This window comes from Eutrigla gurnardus (genome assembly GCF_963514095.1).
Source record: "Eutrigla gurnardus genome assembly, chromosome: 1".
NCBI classification, from domain to species: Eukaryota; Metazoa; Chordata; class Actinopteri; order Perciformes; family Triglidae; genus Eutrigla; species Eutrigla gurnardus.
In genome coordinates this window covers 9,144,129-9,159,964 of record NC_139915.1, presented here as the reverse complement: position 1 = coordinate 9,159,964, position 15,836 = coordinate 9,144,129, and the positions used below count along the sequence as shown (strand labels likewise).

At 42.9% G+C, this 15,836-nt stretch overlaps 1 protein-coding gene across 1 annotated transcript in view; it reads left to right on the top strand.

Moving 5' to 3' along the window:
* The first annotated feature begins 325 nt into the window (after positions 1 to 325).
* The window catches only part of igdcc3 (immunoglobulin superfamily, DCC subclass, member 3), a 49,224-nt gene continuing 33,713 nt past the window's right edge, over positions 326 to 15,836 (top strand). Inside the window, exons 1-2 of the mRNA XM_084009108.1 lie at positions 326 to 403; positions 5,316 to 5,621. Of these exons, the coding sequence (XP_083865234.1) occupies positions 337 to 403; positions 5,316 to 5,621 (373 nt within the window). The 5' untranslated portion in view covers positions 326 to 336. The remainder of the gene's footprint in view (positions 404 to 5,315; positions 5,622 to 15,836) is intronic.

The window sequence follows — 15,836 nt, the reverse complement described above, 5'->3', positions numbered from 1 at the left end:
GAGAGAGAGAGAGAGAGAGAGAGAGAGAGAGAGAGAGAGAGAGAGAGAGAGAGAGAGAGAGAGAGAGGCAGGCTGGCTGTCTTTGGGATACAGCAGTGTGAGTGAGTGAGGAGGAGAGAGAGAGAGAAAGAGAGAGCGGGATGCTGACAGATTCCTGATAGATGGCTAAAATGGCGAAAGCGTGTTCGACCCCGGCGAGCCACCAAACTGTAGCACTGTAGGTCGGAACATGTAGTAGCTGATGCTGGATATCTATGTGTGTTGGGGTTTTTTTTTTTCACCGTCTACTCACGTTGTCTTCTGCAAGTGCTGGAATATTTTCCTAAAAGTGTTTAAATGGCATCCACAAGGCGCCGCCGCCTTGCCCCGTACATTTTGGGAATACTCCTTAATGCTTTAACCGGTAAGTAAGCCTCCTCTCATGACCCGAGCGGAGAACGCGGTGCTGCAGGGTGTGATAGCTTTGTGTCGGGATGGTTGTGCATGCGGCAAGCAGCGAGAAGTGCGCTGCTGACCACTAACCCTGAACTTGGCCCCTCTCCGGTGTCCGTTACTATTTCCCTGTGAATGCCAACGTGAACCAGAGGCTGCTGGAGCCGCGTGCACGCTGGGGTTCCTACCTGCAAGGTTACAGAGTTACACGCGGACACTTGGTGACATGTGCAAAGTTAAATCAGGTGTGCATTCTCTCCAACTCGATGTGTTCTAGTCATCACTTAATATGCGCAATATATTCATGTCCAGATGGCTCGCCAGCAGCACCATCATAATACACGGTAGCCACGTGCAACGCAATGTGCAGACTTTCTGGATTGTTTTCATATTCGCGTTAGTGGAAACATGATCAGAGGAATGTAAAGAATGCTCGACTGAAATGTGTCCTATCGTTGCATTGACAAAGACGGGGTTTTTGCGATACAATAGCAGTAAATTCTGCAGAAAATACTTAGTTTTTCATGACTGCCTTCTTGATCAGGTGTCTCGGTATTACAGGCAGAAGAATTTAAGCCACTTTCAGTGTTATTGTTAACCACATGATCTCAATATAAAAAAAAACATGAAGTCTGTAAAATGCGTTAATTCTTTATGAAACGTATGAAAACTTTAAGAAAACAGATATTAAGATATTGCAGTTATCATGTGCTTGAAGACTTGAATTCCAATTTACCGTTCCCTCTATTTTTTGTTTGTTTGTTTGTTTTAAAGCGATTAAAATATCCCACAGCTCAACTCTTCGACTTCAATTTAAAAAGTGAAGTCATTTAATTTTCTTATCAGGGGACTTTTCTAGTAGATGAGAGTTCTGGGCTGGTGAACCCTCACAGCACACCACCCCATGGCTGGCTGAAATGACAGTGGTTATTGCTCTGAGGATAGATTAAAAGACTCTGGTTATTGCCTGCTGGGGAGAATATTTGTACAGATTAAATGTCAAGACTGTCCCTCTCCTCCTTTTCAAAAAAAATTTTTTTTGCCCCTTTGTCCACCATGATAGACAGTCTCTCTCTCTCTCTCTCTCTCTCTCTCTCTCTCTCTCTCTCTCTCTCTCTCTCTCTCTCTCTCTATGCGAGGCCCCTTAATTCAAAGGCAGGAGGGAGTATTGAGTATTTGCAAAGCATACCACACAGGGACCCACAATGGCCCCGACTGGGATCATAAAGGCTAGTACACAGTGGTTCATAACATGTTCAGTCAGAGGACTGGGAACAAAACCTTCAGAAACACAGCTCTGTGATGGATGTAGTTCCAATATCCCCATTGCTTTTAAGAAATGAACCTCTTTCTCTGAGTCTGCCTCAGAGATTAGATTCAGTTCAGATGAAGGCACTTTTTTATGACATTTTAAGCAGATAAGAAGCAATAAGAAGAGTATTTGCATTAGAGCTCTTGCAGCATAAAGAGCTGAAACTGTCAGATGAACTGGAGTAGATCGTTCAGAAGATCTTATGATACAAAAAAAAAAATGTAGTTCATCAAAGGGCAAGTGCTTGGATGAGTTCGCTTTTCTGGTTCAAGCTTCAGAAGAAAATGACTGTATCAATGTTAAATCACAGCATGGAATAGAGAAATACTGACAACTGTCACTTCACTTTATAACTGTTTACATTGCTGCTCACTGAAGCAACTAAACACATTAATTTTAATCCAAAGCTACTAGAAGATGTTTCAATTATCAGTCTTTAGAAAGATTCTACAGGTGAATATTGTGAGAGAGAGAAAAGTACAGTAGAGAGGTGAATTCTGCAACAGCTGCCCTACATCTACTGCCATGCCATCAAATGCACCATTTCTCAGCATTCTTGTGTCGCATTTTACGACTGTAACCGATGTTACTGTCATTTCTGTGTAATCATCACTGAACTGCTGTTATTATAATGAGTATAAACATAGCTGGAAAAGAAGGGAATTGATTTGTAATTGATCAAGTACAGGCCTTTAGACGGGGATGCAGGTATCACTGTTGTGTGCATGATCTTCCCCCTGGAAGTAGAATAAATATTGCTTTTAAGCCAGACACTATGCTTCATAAAAAATAAACCAAGCTCTTCTGTTGATGCTCTTTTTAGAAGTTAATTTATACTCTGTTTCATCCATGCATGTATATACTGGATCTAGATGCAAATATAGGCCTATGGATTTTGCTTTGCATGCTTGAAAGCATCTATAAAGTAGTATTCAACCCGTTTGTAAGTCTCTTTCTGTTTAACACTCTCCACTTTTGGAATAAAGGTGGTGTGCATCATTGTCTGCGTGGAACGCTGGCTCAGCTTTCCCTCCACAGTTTGGTGAGATTATAAATCCACAATTCTTGTCGAGCGTACAAAACATTGTACCCCATTTCAAACAAACCTAACGTGATGCAGTCTCTCATAGCAAATCAAAGACGTCCTTTAGAAATATGTTCTATTTATTGTTATGGAGAAGTGAGAGCTGCAACAGAAGGATGCTGAGGGAGCAAAGAGAGAAAGCAGTCAAATCTACCCTGAATCTATCGTGATTTGCTATTCTGTTATGTAGCATTTCTTTCTATTTCTATACTAATACTAAATCCCAAACAGTTTCTCCACAGGGCTATCATATGATATGATGCCAAGCAGTTGTGCTGCTGCTATAAGAAGCCTGTGGTGTGTCCCAAGCTCACTTAGCTCCATCAGCGCCGCGGTGCTCCCGTGTGCTAACTCCATCTGTCTGTCAGTAGCTGGTGTGTGATCCTCACTTTACTGTTGCAGCAGTAAACCTTTGTGCCAGCCAGCCACACTTATCTGTCAATAGTAAGCCAGGGCATGAGCCACACTTAGCCAACACTTGTCTCTGGTCTCACCCAGTAATCCCACATGCTAGTGTCTCGTTCCTCTGCGTTACGGTGTGTGTGTGTGTGTCTGTGTGTGTGTTTTGTGGGGGTGGGTGTGTCTGTCCATCTCCTTATCTAACCATGAAAATCCACATCACTGTAGACCCACGTCTGTGAACATGTGTTTCTGTGGATATGCCTTGTTCGTTGCACCAGTTTCCACAGCTGTGCTCTACTCTCTGCACACCCGCCTGATGCTCAGCATTCACAAGTGACTTAAGCCCAAACCACACAAAGAGCAACATCTGCTTATCCCCTGTCCAAGAACACTTACATTGTTCTGGCTAATTGAAGAAACAGATTAATTGACGTAACAAGGATGTATATAATACATCAATAAAGTTGTTTAATTAACTCCTAATACCATTGTAACATACTGAACACTCAAATGTTATTAACCAGTTTGCTGCAAGGTGCGATAACATTGACTAATGTCATGTGACAGTTTTGAAAGCTAAGCAATAACAATCGATCTTATCTGATGTAAAACACATGAGTTTTACATCCTCAAATTTATCCATGGGCATTTTGCTCAGTATATATTGTCTTAGAGAGTTCTCTATGTTTTGATCAAAACATGGAGTGTGACTGACTGGATGTATGGCCACAAGCTCTTTGGATGCTATTCCCTACTCTGCTTGCTGCTTCCCCGTGTGAGAACAACTCATCTGTGGACCAAAGGAGATGGAGCTCATGTGGCCAACATCATCTTATGGAGAGCAGCAGGGGGATCACTGCCTGCCAGCTAAGGGTTAAATATTTCTCCACCACCACCCCCTTGTTTTTCACAAGTGGTAGCACTGATGTCTCTCTGGTCCCATGGCCATTTACTTTCGGTGCTTGTTGAGTGAAAAAAAAAAAAGAGGGGGGGTCACATAAAGAGAGGATACAGAGCAAGAAGAGTTTCTTTGCATTATACTCCATATGTAATCTTCATGGAGGAGTGTTTCAATGAATTCCTTGTCTGCACCTAAGGGGAAGTATTTCCCGGCTGGAATTTGAGGGATGAAGCCGGAGGTTCTCTGTTTTGACCCTTGTGCTTTGCCCCCACCCCTACTGCCCTCCCCTAGCCCCCCTCCCACCAGATTCCAGGGCCTGAGGCAGAGACTGGTAGTGCTTAGTCCATCAGCGGCTGAAACACGATACCTAGAGAGCCCGCTAAGCTCCTCTTTTATAGTACCAAGTCAGGTCAGGCTGTTTACATCCTTTATTTATTGTTCCCCCACTTTCCCCTCTTTACTCTCGGAAACTGAAAAAAGAAATATATATATATCCTCCCCTCACGTCATTGGAAAGCATCACTACAAATACTTGTGGTCACATATTATTTTGCGTTGAGCAGTGAAAAAGAGCACAGGTATCACGGTAACAAAGCCGTTGCCACTTGTTAGCTGGTACAGCACTTACAAGGCTGTGTGTGTGCGTGTGTGTGCGTGTGTGTGTGTGTTTGTGTGTGTGTGTGTGTGTGTGTGCGTGTGTGTGTGTGTGTGTGTGTGTGTGTGTGTGTGTGTGTGTGTGTGTGTGTGTGTGTGTTGATAGTACAGAGAGTAAGAGTACACATGCTCGTATGGCGCATGGGATCCTATGAATTCCCTTGGGACTGTACCCTGCACCTCAGTCAAGGTTTTTTTTTGTTAGCTGTAAAGACTAGTGAGCTGCTATCATTCATATGACATAAAAAGCATTTTAATATGTGAGAGTAATGTGAGAATTAAGGCCACAACTATTGCACTCCCTTGTGAATAGTGAGTTTGTATGTAAGTTAGGGACGGAAAAGGGATGAATGGATGAGAAAACACAGCTTCAGTGTTGCGATTCATGAAGAAGCTAATGAGAGTCCACTGATGAAATTCGCTGAGGAAAACTGTGCGATGAGAAACTTTGTTTGGTCTCCTCTCGTTTACAAGAATTAACCTTCTCACTCAGCCATGTACTTATCATTTGCGTTTGTGTGTTTCCTCAGGTGTGATGTGCGAAGCGGAGCTCTCCTTCACACTGGAGCCCAGTGACGTCATTGCCGTACAGGAGCAGCCCCTCATGCTCCACTGCCAGGTGGACGGCATCCCCCCAATTACGACACAGTGGAGGCACAATGGCCTGCTTTTAACTCAGGATCAGCATCACACCACCTTCATCAATGGCTCACTCCTGATCGCTCATTTCCAGAAGACTAAATCTGACGGCTCGTCTGACGAGGGCGACTACGAGTGTGTTGCCCAGAATTCTTTTGGGCTTGTGGTGAGCCGCAAGGCTCGTATTCAGGCGGCCAGTAAGTCTCTTCTTTTGTCTTATAGTGATCCATTGTTGGATTGGCTGTGTGTGCCCCTCTTTGGTTTGATTGCATGCATTCACTGTAAACCTAAAGCTTTGTCGTTGAGAGTCATAGAAGATGAGAAGATCAATTCCACTCGTCGTCAATCGTGATTGAGCTATGCAGTTATAATACAAACAGAAACTCCAACCACAGCCACTTACTTTGGTTTGATTAAGTTGTGATGTGTGTTCCCTACAAATGTCAACAATGTAATTGAAATACCGCCTTAAGTAATCACATTCCACTGCAGTCCCAGCCGTCGAGGTATTGCTGTGCTGGAAATGTACTTAATTTTCCCTGGTGTGGAGTCATTTGAATATTTTATTGTTTGGGAGTAATGCACTTTCTGATGTTCATCTGCAGTGCTGCTTAGAAATTCAGCTTTTGAGTTTAGCATTAACAAGTGCTCACGCTGAGTGTCAAGCTGCTTTCTAAGTGCAATAAGCTCGAAGCAGCCCAGCAGCCCACTCACTGGTGGAGGCATCACGATAAAACCTTCTCTGGCTTGACCATCAAATCTCTTATTTGAAGTCACTCTGGTTCAACATTAAGTTCTCAGCCTTGTTGCCATGGTTCATTTACATAATTTTCATCATATAGACAATCTCTTCTCTCACATACACACATGCACACACACACACACACACACACACACGCACACACACACACACAATGTGTGTCGCGGCGTACTTCAAATCAAAGGCATCGAAGATGTGCACATTCCTGTGTGGACACGCTGATATATTGCAGGAGCAGCTTTAGTGATACTGTAATGTTGCACACTGTGTTGAGTTAAGACTTTTTCAAGGCTCTGTTATATATACTCAGTAAAGCAGAGTAGGACAAAGGCTCGCGGAAGCCTGTTGATTCCTGGGCTGCGTGTAGACAGCACACTGCTGTGCTGTTGTGGCCAATACAGCTTTTCCACTCAGCGGGATAGGGAGGTTAGCATGGATGTCTCACTGGCCAAAGGGAAAAGTCACTTCAGCTCAGCGGCTGGCGCTGTCAAACGCATGCAACCTTTTTAGGCCTCCCCCTTTTCCCTCAAAGGTCAGATTATAGCCGCTATTTTATCACATTCTTTTGCATTTTTTGCGTCATGGTAAAGTCTTCTGTATGATCCCTCTGTTTTTTTATTTCACAGAATGATTTAATAAACACAGAGTTCATAACCTGAGCAGGGTGCAGGGAATACATGAGAATTATCCTGATGATTTGCACGGCAGCAATGGACAATGGAAAAATTGATTCTTAAATGCATCGCGATGTGGATGTGGACGATTCGGAAACGATTCACGAATGTCAAAAATCACTTATTTTTATCCCGAATTGTTTACGCAACGCAAAAGGCGAAACTCGGAAAGCGCCCGGACACTCTGTGGCGTTGCATATAACAGAGACACGGCTGAGAGAGAAACCCGACGGGCACCGGCTGCAGACACACCGGGAAACTAAACGGCGCCCTGTCCGAGTTTATACCTTTACCCGGAGGGGGATCGGGGAATCTCATAGGGCTGCATTCACAGCAGTGGTCGCTATCAAAAAACGACGCTGTGATTTAATTACAATTTACGGATAAAGAGTATGCCGAAGTACGATTAGTAAAAAGTCAGAAGTCAAGGTTTGTTAAGTCTGTCCGTTAAGACAAATAACTTTAAAAATGCTTGTTTGGGCAATGGAGTTCGGCTCCCTTAGAGCTAGGCTAACACGGTAGCAGCTACGTAAACACTGAACGTAACGTTGTTTCGGCATAAATATGGCAGCGACCCTGTTGTTTGTTCCATGGACAGTCTCTGGTTTTACTCATAGTTTGTTCGTCTCTGTATGGAACGTAAGATACTATCCCACGGCGCCAGGCTACGTTGATTATTGCATTGACAGATTTTTATTTTTATATAGGCTACATTAAACTGTTTTTCTCTCAGGGATATGCTCATCGCCTGTAACGGGAGGAATTTCTGTTCATATAAAGTAATATCTACTCATGACGAAGAAAAGCCTTTTCTTTAATAAAATATTAGAGAAGGTAATTAACCTGTTGTTAACCTGTTCTTTAATGATTATCATAAAAGTAGGAAGTGACTAGAAAACTCATATTTAATTTTTTTTTTTTAATCGTGAATGGAAATGTACACAAAATTGTTGCATTGAGATGCATCGATAATCGGTTTATAATCTAATCGTTGACCTCTGAATCGTAATCGAATCGTGACGTGCCAAGAGATTCCCACCCCTAGTGTATGATTTATGGCTTCAATATCCGTTAGCATTCACATGTTTTTCATCTGACGTCTGGCTTGTATTTTCTTGAAATGCTCAATGAAAACTTTCGAGTCAGAGCAGGACTCGGTCTGCTCGCCTGTCTTTTCCTCCTTGGCGGCTACGGAACGCGGCACCGGAAGTAACTTTCAACCTTTTGGCTTGTCGGGGCCAAAGGTGTTGCTTTTGCTCACCAGCCACAGGTCCCCACTCGACCAGTTTGAAGTTAATGTTAAGTCCCATACACTCCAGGCACACTAGAACCATTTGAAAACTGGTGTTAAAAAATGTCCTTTTTTACCTAAAGAAAATTTTACATGTTAAAAAAACAAAATTTGGCGTGCAACACTGACCCTCATTAATCTGTTATTATATCAATTTCACATATAATTTGAAGTGTTGCACTGTGATATCTGTGCTGCAAAAATTATTCTTTGAAAATGGTATTCAGCGAATTCCTATTTTAATTCAATGGTTCATTAGGGTATGGCTATCGTAAATTAAGAATTATGCGAGCATAGAGCAATCCTTCGTCACTCATCTATTTCCAGATAGATCCTTTCCATCTTTAATTTGATTTGTATTGATTGAGAAGGGACCCAAGGATTACTGAAAGTCACATTCTGACCCATGACCCCTGACCATTTGGGTTGTATTGAACAGAGGCTCTGCTGAAATCGTAGTCTGTCCGTCCTTAATGGAATCTCGCTTTTATCAAAAAAGCAAAAAGGCAACACTGTGAAAAGAATCCTCCAGGTACTCTTCAAAGGGACTTTCAAGATAAGAACGTATTACCCATTATCACACACTAATGCCTTCTGTATTTTCAAAACGTTGCCGTAAAACAACAATGACGGTATTTCTCTGTCGGTTTGAAAAGCATATTTTCTCCCATTCACAAGTAGGTATAACAGCTTTCGTATCTGCAGTCTTGGAAATGCTTTATAGATGTTTTTTTTTTCAAACTGTGCATTCAGAATCTTAATCATCCTTCATTGCCAAGCTTCTTTCACTCCTCAGCCTCCAGGTTCCTGCAGGCGCTGGTTCAATACAGAAGTGTTCCCTTGTTGATCAAGCCTCAATTTGTCAGACTGTTAGGTTAGGTCTTTAATATAAGGTCTAAAAGGAGCTTAATCCCTGAGGTGAAGTATATTCTACAGGGAAAATCGCTGGTTGCTTCCATCCTCTCCTGGCCTACCAGATTTCTGTAGCGGGCATTAATAATTTAGGATACAATGTTTCCATTTTGTTTATCAAGAGAAATGGCCCAAAAACAAGTAAATGCTCTCCTTACAAAGATCACTGACTAGTGTTTGTTTTCTTTTTCTGTACCAAGTGTTTGCTAATGTTGATGCTCTCTTTGTGTTTTTGAGGTAATTTGCTGTGTTATAGTTCCTCTTACAACAGAGCTCTGACTTGTACCACTGCGATGCAATGGGTGGTGTGATTACCGAAGCCTCTTTATAGCCCTCCCAGTGGATAAAGCTTCCATCTTACCCTCCACACTACCTCCCTCCATAAATTTCACTTTTTATTTGCTTGACAACCATTTGTGTGAGCTCACCGTCGGGGGCTGGTATAGGACGGACACCCCGTTGCCCCACTAAATCGGCGGTCGGTCCAGGAAACTCCTTTTTTCCTGCTAAATGTTATCTCTTTGATGGTCGGTTTCTCCCTCTCTCTCCCCTCAGTTTCTCTAGGACCTCCTCATTAGCTTACGTTCAGGAAGCTTTTCATCATTTGGATGAATGTCAAGCCTGGTACAGTGGGCCTGGCCAGGGCTCCTGCCCCTCCCCCACAGCACACCGGCGTCACCAGGCAACACACCACAAAAGCCCCCCTGTTACAAAATAGCTTTTAGGATCAATTGAAATGACTTGCTTTTGTCTGGAATTAATTGGAAAGAGTTGAAGCTTTGTTTGGAAGTTTTGTTGTTTTTTTTGTTTTTTTTTACCCGTTCCATTCATATGTGGAGACGGCATTTGATCTTAGTGACCATTTAAAAAGATATGAAGTGTGCTCAGTAAAGGCAAAGTCAGTGCAAACATGAGGAGAGTGAAAACACAAATAAACCAATGCAAGAAGCTGCATATTTTATTGACTACTTCAGTAATAGACATAGAGCCCTTGGCTGCTGGATGATAATTCCCACCTCTTTTAAATCTGAAATGGCTATGGTGAATTTAACTGCCGTTATAATGGTAGGCTCTTGAATGTGACAAAAAAAGAATACCCAGTGGGCTGTAGAGGATGAAATCGGACACAGGATGCCAGTAAAAGTGACTCGGTTTATATTCATGCCTCTCACTTGTATAAATTTAACTCCTTTCAGCAGTGTAAATGTAAATAAGTGTGATGTTGACCGGGAAGAATCCAATAGAAACTACATGTGTAGCCGTGATGGAAGATGAGAAGTTGCAAGATGCTGCATTTAAAAGCTGCGAGGATGGATGGATGGATGGCCACTAGCAGCCACTCAGACTCAGACACCAGTTAGTGAGAGAGATTTATGGGAAGCTCCCGTTAGTCTATGTTTGAGTGTTTGTACGTGTGCACGTGTTTGGAGGGTCGACGGTGGCTCTCCATCACCTTCCGACCTTCCCTCCCCACCTCTTTCAGAGCCTCCTGCCTGGGTGAATGCTGGAGCGCTATCACCACATTTCGTTATAGCTCCCTTTGTCTGCCAAACCCCGCCCTCAATCTGCCCCCCCCCCCCCTACCCTTGCTCTTCTCTGCTCGCTTGCCACGAAGCAAGTCATCTCTCTGTCACATAGATTTGCCAAATAATTGCCATATACGCTTGTTTGGACGTTTAAGCACGAAGCCTTGTGGTGTTTTCTTTTAATCCTTTCAAAATGAATATTAGTTCACACAGAATATTTACTGCATTTTTGACATTGGAGTATTGGTACCTTCATTTATCGCAATCTTTTGAGAAAAAGTCATATGGTATTGCCACAAAACAAATTTAGAAAAGTCCCCGTTGTTTTCCTCTCAGTGATGTCATCCCTCTCATTGATATTCTTGTCTTGACAACATGACATGGTAGTAGTTGTGAATATGGCATATGACCGCCCTGTTCCTTCCTTTGGCAGGTATGTGGGCTGATGTTGTGTTCCCTCCTGCTGTGTGGTCAATGACCCTCCATCTGTTCCATAATGTGTCAGAAGCATTGAGGAAGAAAGAGATATTTTCTTCTTTTATTTCTGTACTGATGATGTGGGTTGAAGTAGTGAGAGCTCTGACCTTCTGTGTAATTACACTAGAAACCCAGTGTGTTACTTTACACCTCCACATGAAATGCTCAGATCATTGCCTGATCATGCATGCTTGATCTGAGTTGATTTAGAATTGGCTACAGGCAATAAGATATTTTAGGACTTGTTTTAGAATAGCGATCGGCCTTTCAGAAGTGGTTCAAAGTGCGTCCTTTTTCTATACTCTGCATGGTTAAGCAAAGGCAAGGGTATACAACTGCTGGTGTCATTGTCTATCTCTCTCCCTCTCTAGCCCATGCCTACAAAAGATGCTGTTTGTCCTCTATGGGTTGCTTTTTCTCTCTCTGGGAGCTGAATAAACAGTCATGCTGAATATCCCTAATGCCAACTCTGGATATTTGCATTGACAAATGCTTAAGCTATTCAACTCTCCTGTGGGGAAGGGGCAGGACGAATCCCTATTATATCTGAAGATGACACGTCATTGACCTTGAAGCAGTGGAAATTCTCCAAGGGATGTCATACTGCCCATAGTATGCCTTTATTGAGTTTACTGCATGTCTTGCTACAATGGAGAACAAAGAGGATGCAATGTCAAATTTCCATTAGATTTCCAAACCAATCCAGACAGTTTAAGTCACATTTCTATTTAATTACTAATTAAATGTTTGTTCAAATGCACTGACTTCTATTTATATTGTACTACAATATTGATAATGCTGCATGTTCGCAAACAAAAATGGTGTATGTGCCCTCAGCTTCTTTTTGCGAGAATGATATTGATTCTATCCTTCTCTATCTCCAAATCTCAGGAATGATCGGCTAATACAACCACATCAGAGCACAATGGTTGTTAGTGTGCTTAAAGCTTGAGCTGTGTTGGCAGGGCTCCAGCCATGCACAGAGCACAGACATGCATGGGTAGCTGTAACAATCTTCTGTTAGAGGGGAGCTGCCTCATAATATGAGGGATGAGCTGCTGTGTGAAGTGGCCACCCTTATGCACTAAAAATAACCACCTGTGTAAACAATATTACTTGGCAAATAAAGACATTAAACAGGGGAAGAGATACCGAAGAGTGGTGAAACAGCTGGGTGATGGAAATATTGAACTGCTCGAAATAGCATTTTGCTTATTCCTCCAGGCGCACTGTCTTCATATGTGACACTTCAACCCTACCTATGGCTCTCTTAGAGTGATATAATAGCTGTTGTTGTCCTGTTGTATGCTTCTTTATAGAGTGCTTTAAAATAGCAAACAGGTTTGTGGCGATGCGCTTTTTACACCAGAGACAGGCATAAGCCCAAGATACAGAAAAACGCATACACGCGCACATACAAAATAATTTATGGGGTATTAGATACGTTGTTGGGCAACATTTAGGTGTAAACCAGCTACACATTTACTATAGAGCCATGAGACCCACAGGATCATAAAGAATAAAAAAGAAAATAATGTAGAGATTAGATCACAACAAACAATATAATCATTTCTCACATGTTATGAGAAAAAATACATGAAGTTAGCATACAGAGTAACCAGTGGTCCTTTATATCATCAACACCCAGTATTGCAGTCATTTTTATAATTGGTTTTTAACATTTTATTTTTCATTTCAATGGTGCATTGGAGATTTTTCTCAGACACGGTTTCCCCAGAACAACTTAAAATGCGTTGCATGTCATTAGGGTTCTCCCTCCAGCAGCTGCTCTCATCAGCTGTGTACACTCTAGCTGATCATCCAGATAATGCCCATTCAAATTATGTCTTTTTTAAAATGTCATTATCATATTGAGCGGTGTTAGGATTGGCAAAGACTCTTACAATGCCGTCATACTGAAACTGAGTGACACATGGGATTTTTGACAGTGTGATGAGTTTAAACAAAACCTCTAGCCTTTATCTGTTCTCTGCACTCACGGATCGGCTCCAACTGAGATCGCATCCCAGTTGAAATTCAAGTTGAAGTTCAATGTTGGAATGGCACTTCGATGTTGTGTAGCTTGTGTGTGTGTGCATGTGTGTGTGTGTTTGTCTGTGTGTCTGTCAATGGGTGTGTGGATCTGACGGCATCTGTGCTTGTGTATTGGGAAAAGTAATGGACCACCCTAGCTATTCTCAAACAAACAAATCAAAAGGGGGCCTAAAATTCCTTCTGCCGGCTTTTAAGACTCATGGGAGGAATTCCTTAATAATAGAGGTGAAAGGTGAAAGAGAGAGCAGAGGGTAGGCCAAAGAGTGAATGGGCTGGGCCACTCTCCGAATACTAGAGTCTGGCTTTACAATCTATACACAACAATCTTGCATTGAGTTGGATCCATCCAGTATGATGTTTTGTCTGTATAGATTGTGTTGGTGATGACAGCATGTGTGTCTTTTTGTCATCTTTAGGTCACCTGGTCCGTTGGAAGTGTGTGTTTGAATTTCAGTCCTCCAGAGTTTAGACAAAGTGTTATTTTGTGTGGTCCCCGCTTCTTCTGTACGGCCCTATTTTAGAGTTTGAACCGTCATGTTAGATCAAAATGAGGATGTGGTTTAGGTTATGGTTGGTCAATTCTGTCAACAGAGGCTTCACCTCAGGAGGGAAGCACGATGGATGTGTTGATACGTGTTGAGTGTGTATGTTGGTGTTCCTGTGATTACAGGCTTGACTAGGGGCTTGGCTAGCTCTCGCTACTGCCCCGTCACCGCGCTTCACTAAACTTAACAGTGCCTTTATGGCCCGTTTGGGCAGTTAAAAGCCTTAACGGGGCCTGCGCCATCCACCAATAAAAACACCAAAACTCCCTCTTCCTGTCTTCTCCTTTGGAAGACATTTTATTTAGCATCTGTGATATATGTAATAGGGCTAGAGACAGACAGGAGGCGGAGGTATTTGTTGTAGAGATAATAGTAAACATAATCGTGTCATATTATAATGCTATTTCCCTTCTCAAACACACACACACACACACACACAGGGGCCCTCCGTTCGGTTTTCCACTTTGTTTAAGCAGGGATCAGGATATCTATCTGTGGTGGCCAGTAAGCAGAAGAGTCGGAGACAAAGGCAGTCAGTGATGGGCAAGCAGCAGCTCTCCTTTGGGCCTCAGCCACATCTCCCCTCTCTAGCCTGTGTGTGTTTGTGTGTGTTGGGGTACCTCTCGGAGCGGAGCAGCACGTATTGTTAGTTGTGAAATGCGGGGCGGTGGAGTGGCTGGGAACAGACAGAGGCTGTGGAGATGTGCAGCCTCTGGTGGCTCTGCTTTGTGGCGGTGGCCCGTGCGTTTGTTCTCCTGACCAACTCGGCTAGCTGTGGCTGAGGCCCCCTTTTGTCACCGCTGACTCTGGGTGGGTGTGTTTCCCCTTGCGACGTCCCTCCTCCTTTTTCTCTCTCTGTTTCAGCATTGACTCAGAAATAGAGGGGTCAGAGGTCATGAGGGGCTGGACGACAGGGAGGGGGGTTTATCTGGGAAACGGTGACCTTTTTGTGTGCACTAGGGCAGAATACCCCTCCCCCTTTTTTTTATTCTCCTCCCAGTTCGTTTCCCCTCCTCCCAACGCTCAGCCTCCTGCTCATTCCCCAGTGGGGACCCATCCCCCTGTCTGCTGGCCCCCGGGGCAGTGGCAGTGACCTTGGCTTTGTCAGAGAAATAAGGTGGCCGAAACCTGCCACAGCATCACATCTCTAACTCTGCCCTTTCCCAAACAAGCACACGGCAGCCTGGAATAACGAGAGCAAAATAAGCACATTTTCACTCATTCAGAAAGGACATTTATTTGTCACTGTCATGTGCTTTCTGCTTTTTCACAAACAGTCGGTCACTGTGAATAAAAGTCAGTTCTATGTAAGAATATCGATCTTTAACTCTTTAACTCGCCATTATTGTCATGTCATTTCATACAATGTATCACAAAATGACGGATTGATGTTGGACTTGGCTTGAGGAAATGTGTGGCGTGATTTCAATTGTTTCGTCACACAATTGTTATGATTTAGTTCTGCATTGAAGCTATTATTTGACCAGAACGGTGTTGGGAGACTGATTTTGCAGTTTCACTGGAGGCAAAACTGGTATTTGTGCCAGGAAATAATGAGGGAGGGCGAGTATGATTACTGTGAGAGATGGTGGGAGGAAATTATTAAATGGATTTATGGTCTGTGTGTGTGTGTGTGTGTGTGTGTGTGTGTGTGTGTGTGTGTGTGTGTGTGTGTGTGTGTGTGTGTGTGTGTGTGTGTGTGTGTGTGTGTGTGTGTGTGTCTCCATGCATTGTAATCATTTTTTTCAATCAAATTCTGATATAATGGATTTACTATAAAAACATGAACTCAGATCGGCACTGAAAGTGGAAAAAAAAAAAACGTACTCCTGGTTCTCCATAGCTGTCACATCGGTATGGAGCACCTGAAATGTTTGGGGTTAAAAGGTTGTCAGGCTCGGGTGTGTGTGAAGCCGGTCACCGGGGATGAAGTGAATTCCAAAGGAACCAATTAGAAGAGGTTGCTGCTGGCATAGGATGAAAGATTTCTAGGATGACCAATTTCTGCCTGAAAGCCTGTTTGCCATGTCTGTAGTTTTGTTGTTAGCATGTATCACTTCTGGGAGTCTAGTGATCAAGAGGCTTGTATTTCCATTCATTATTACAAATTACATTCGCCGTTTGAATGTATGATTTGTGACTTAATTATATAATTTGACTGGTTTCTCATCA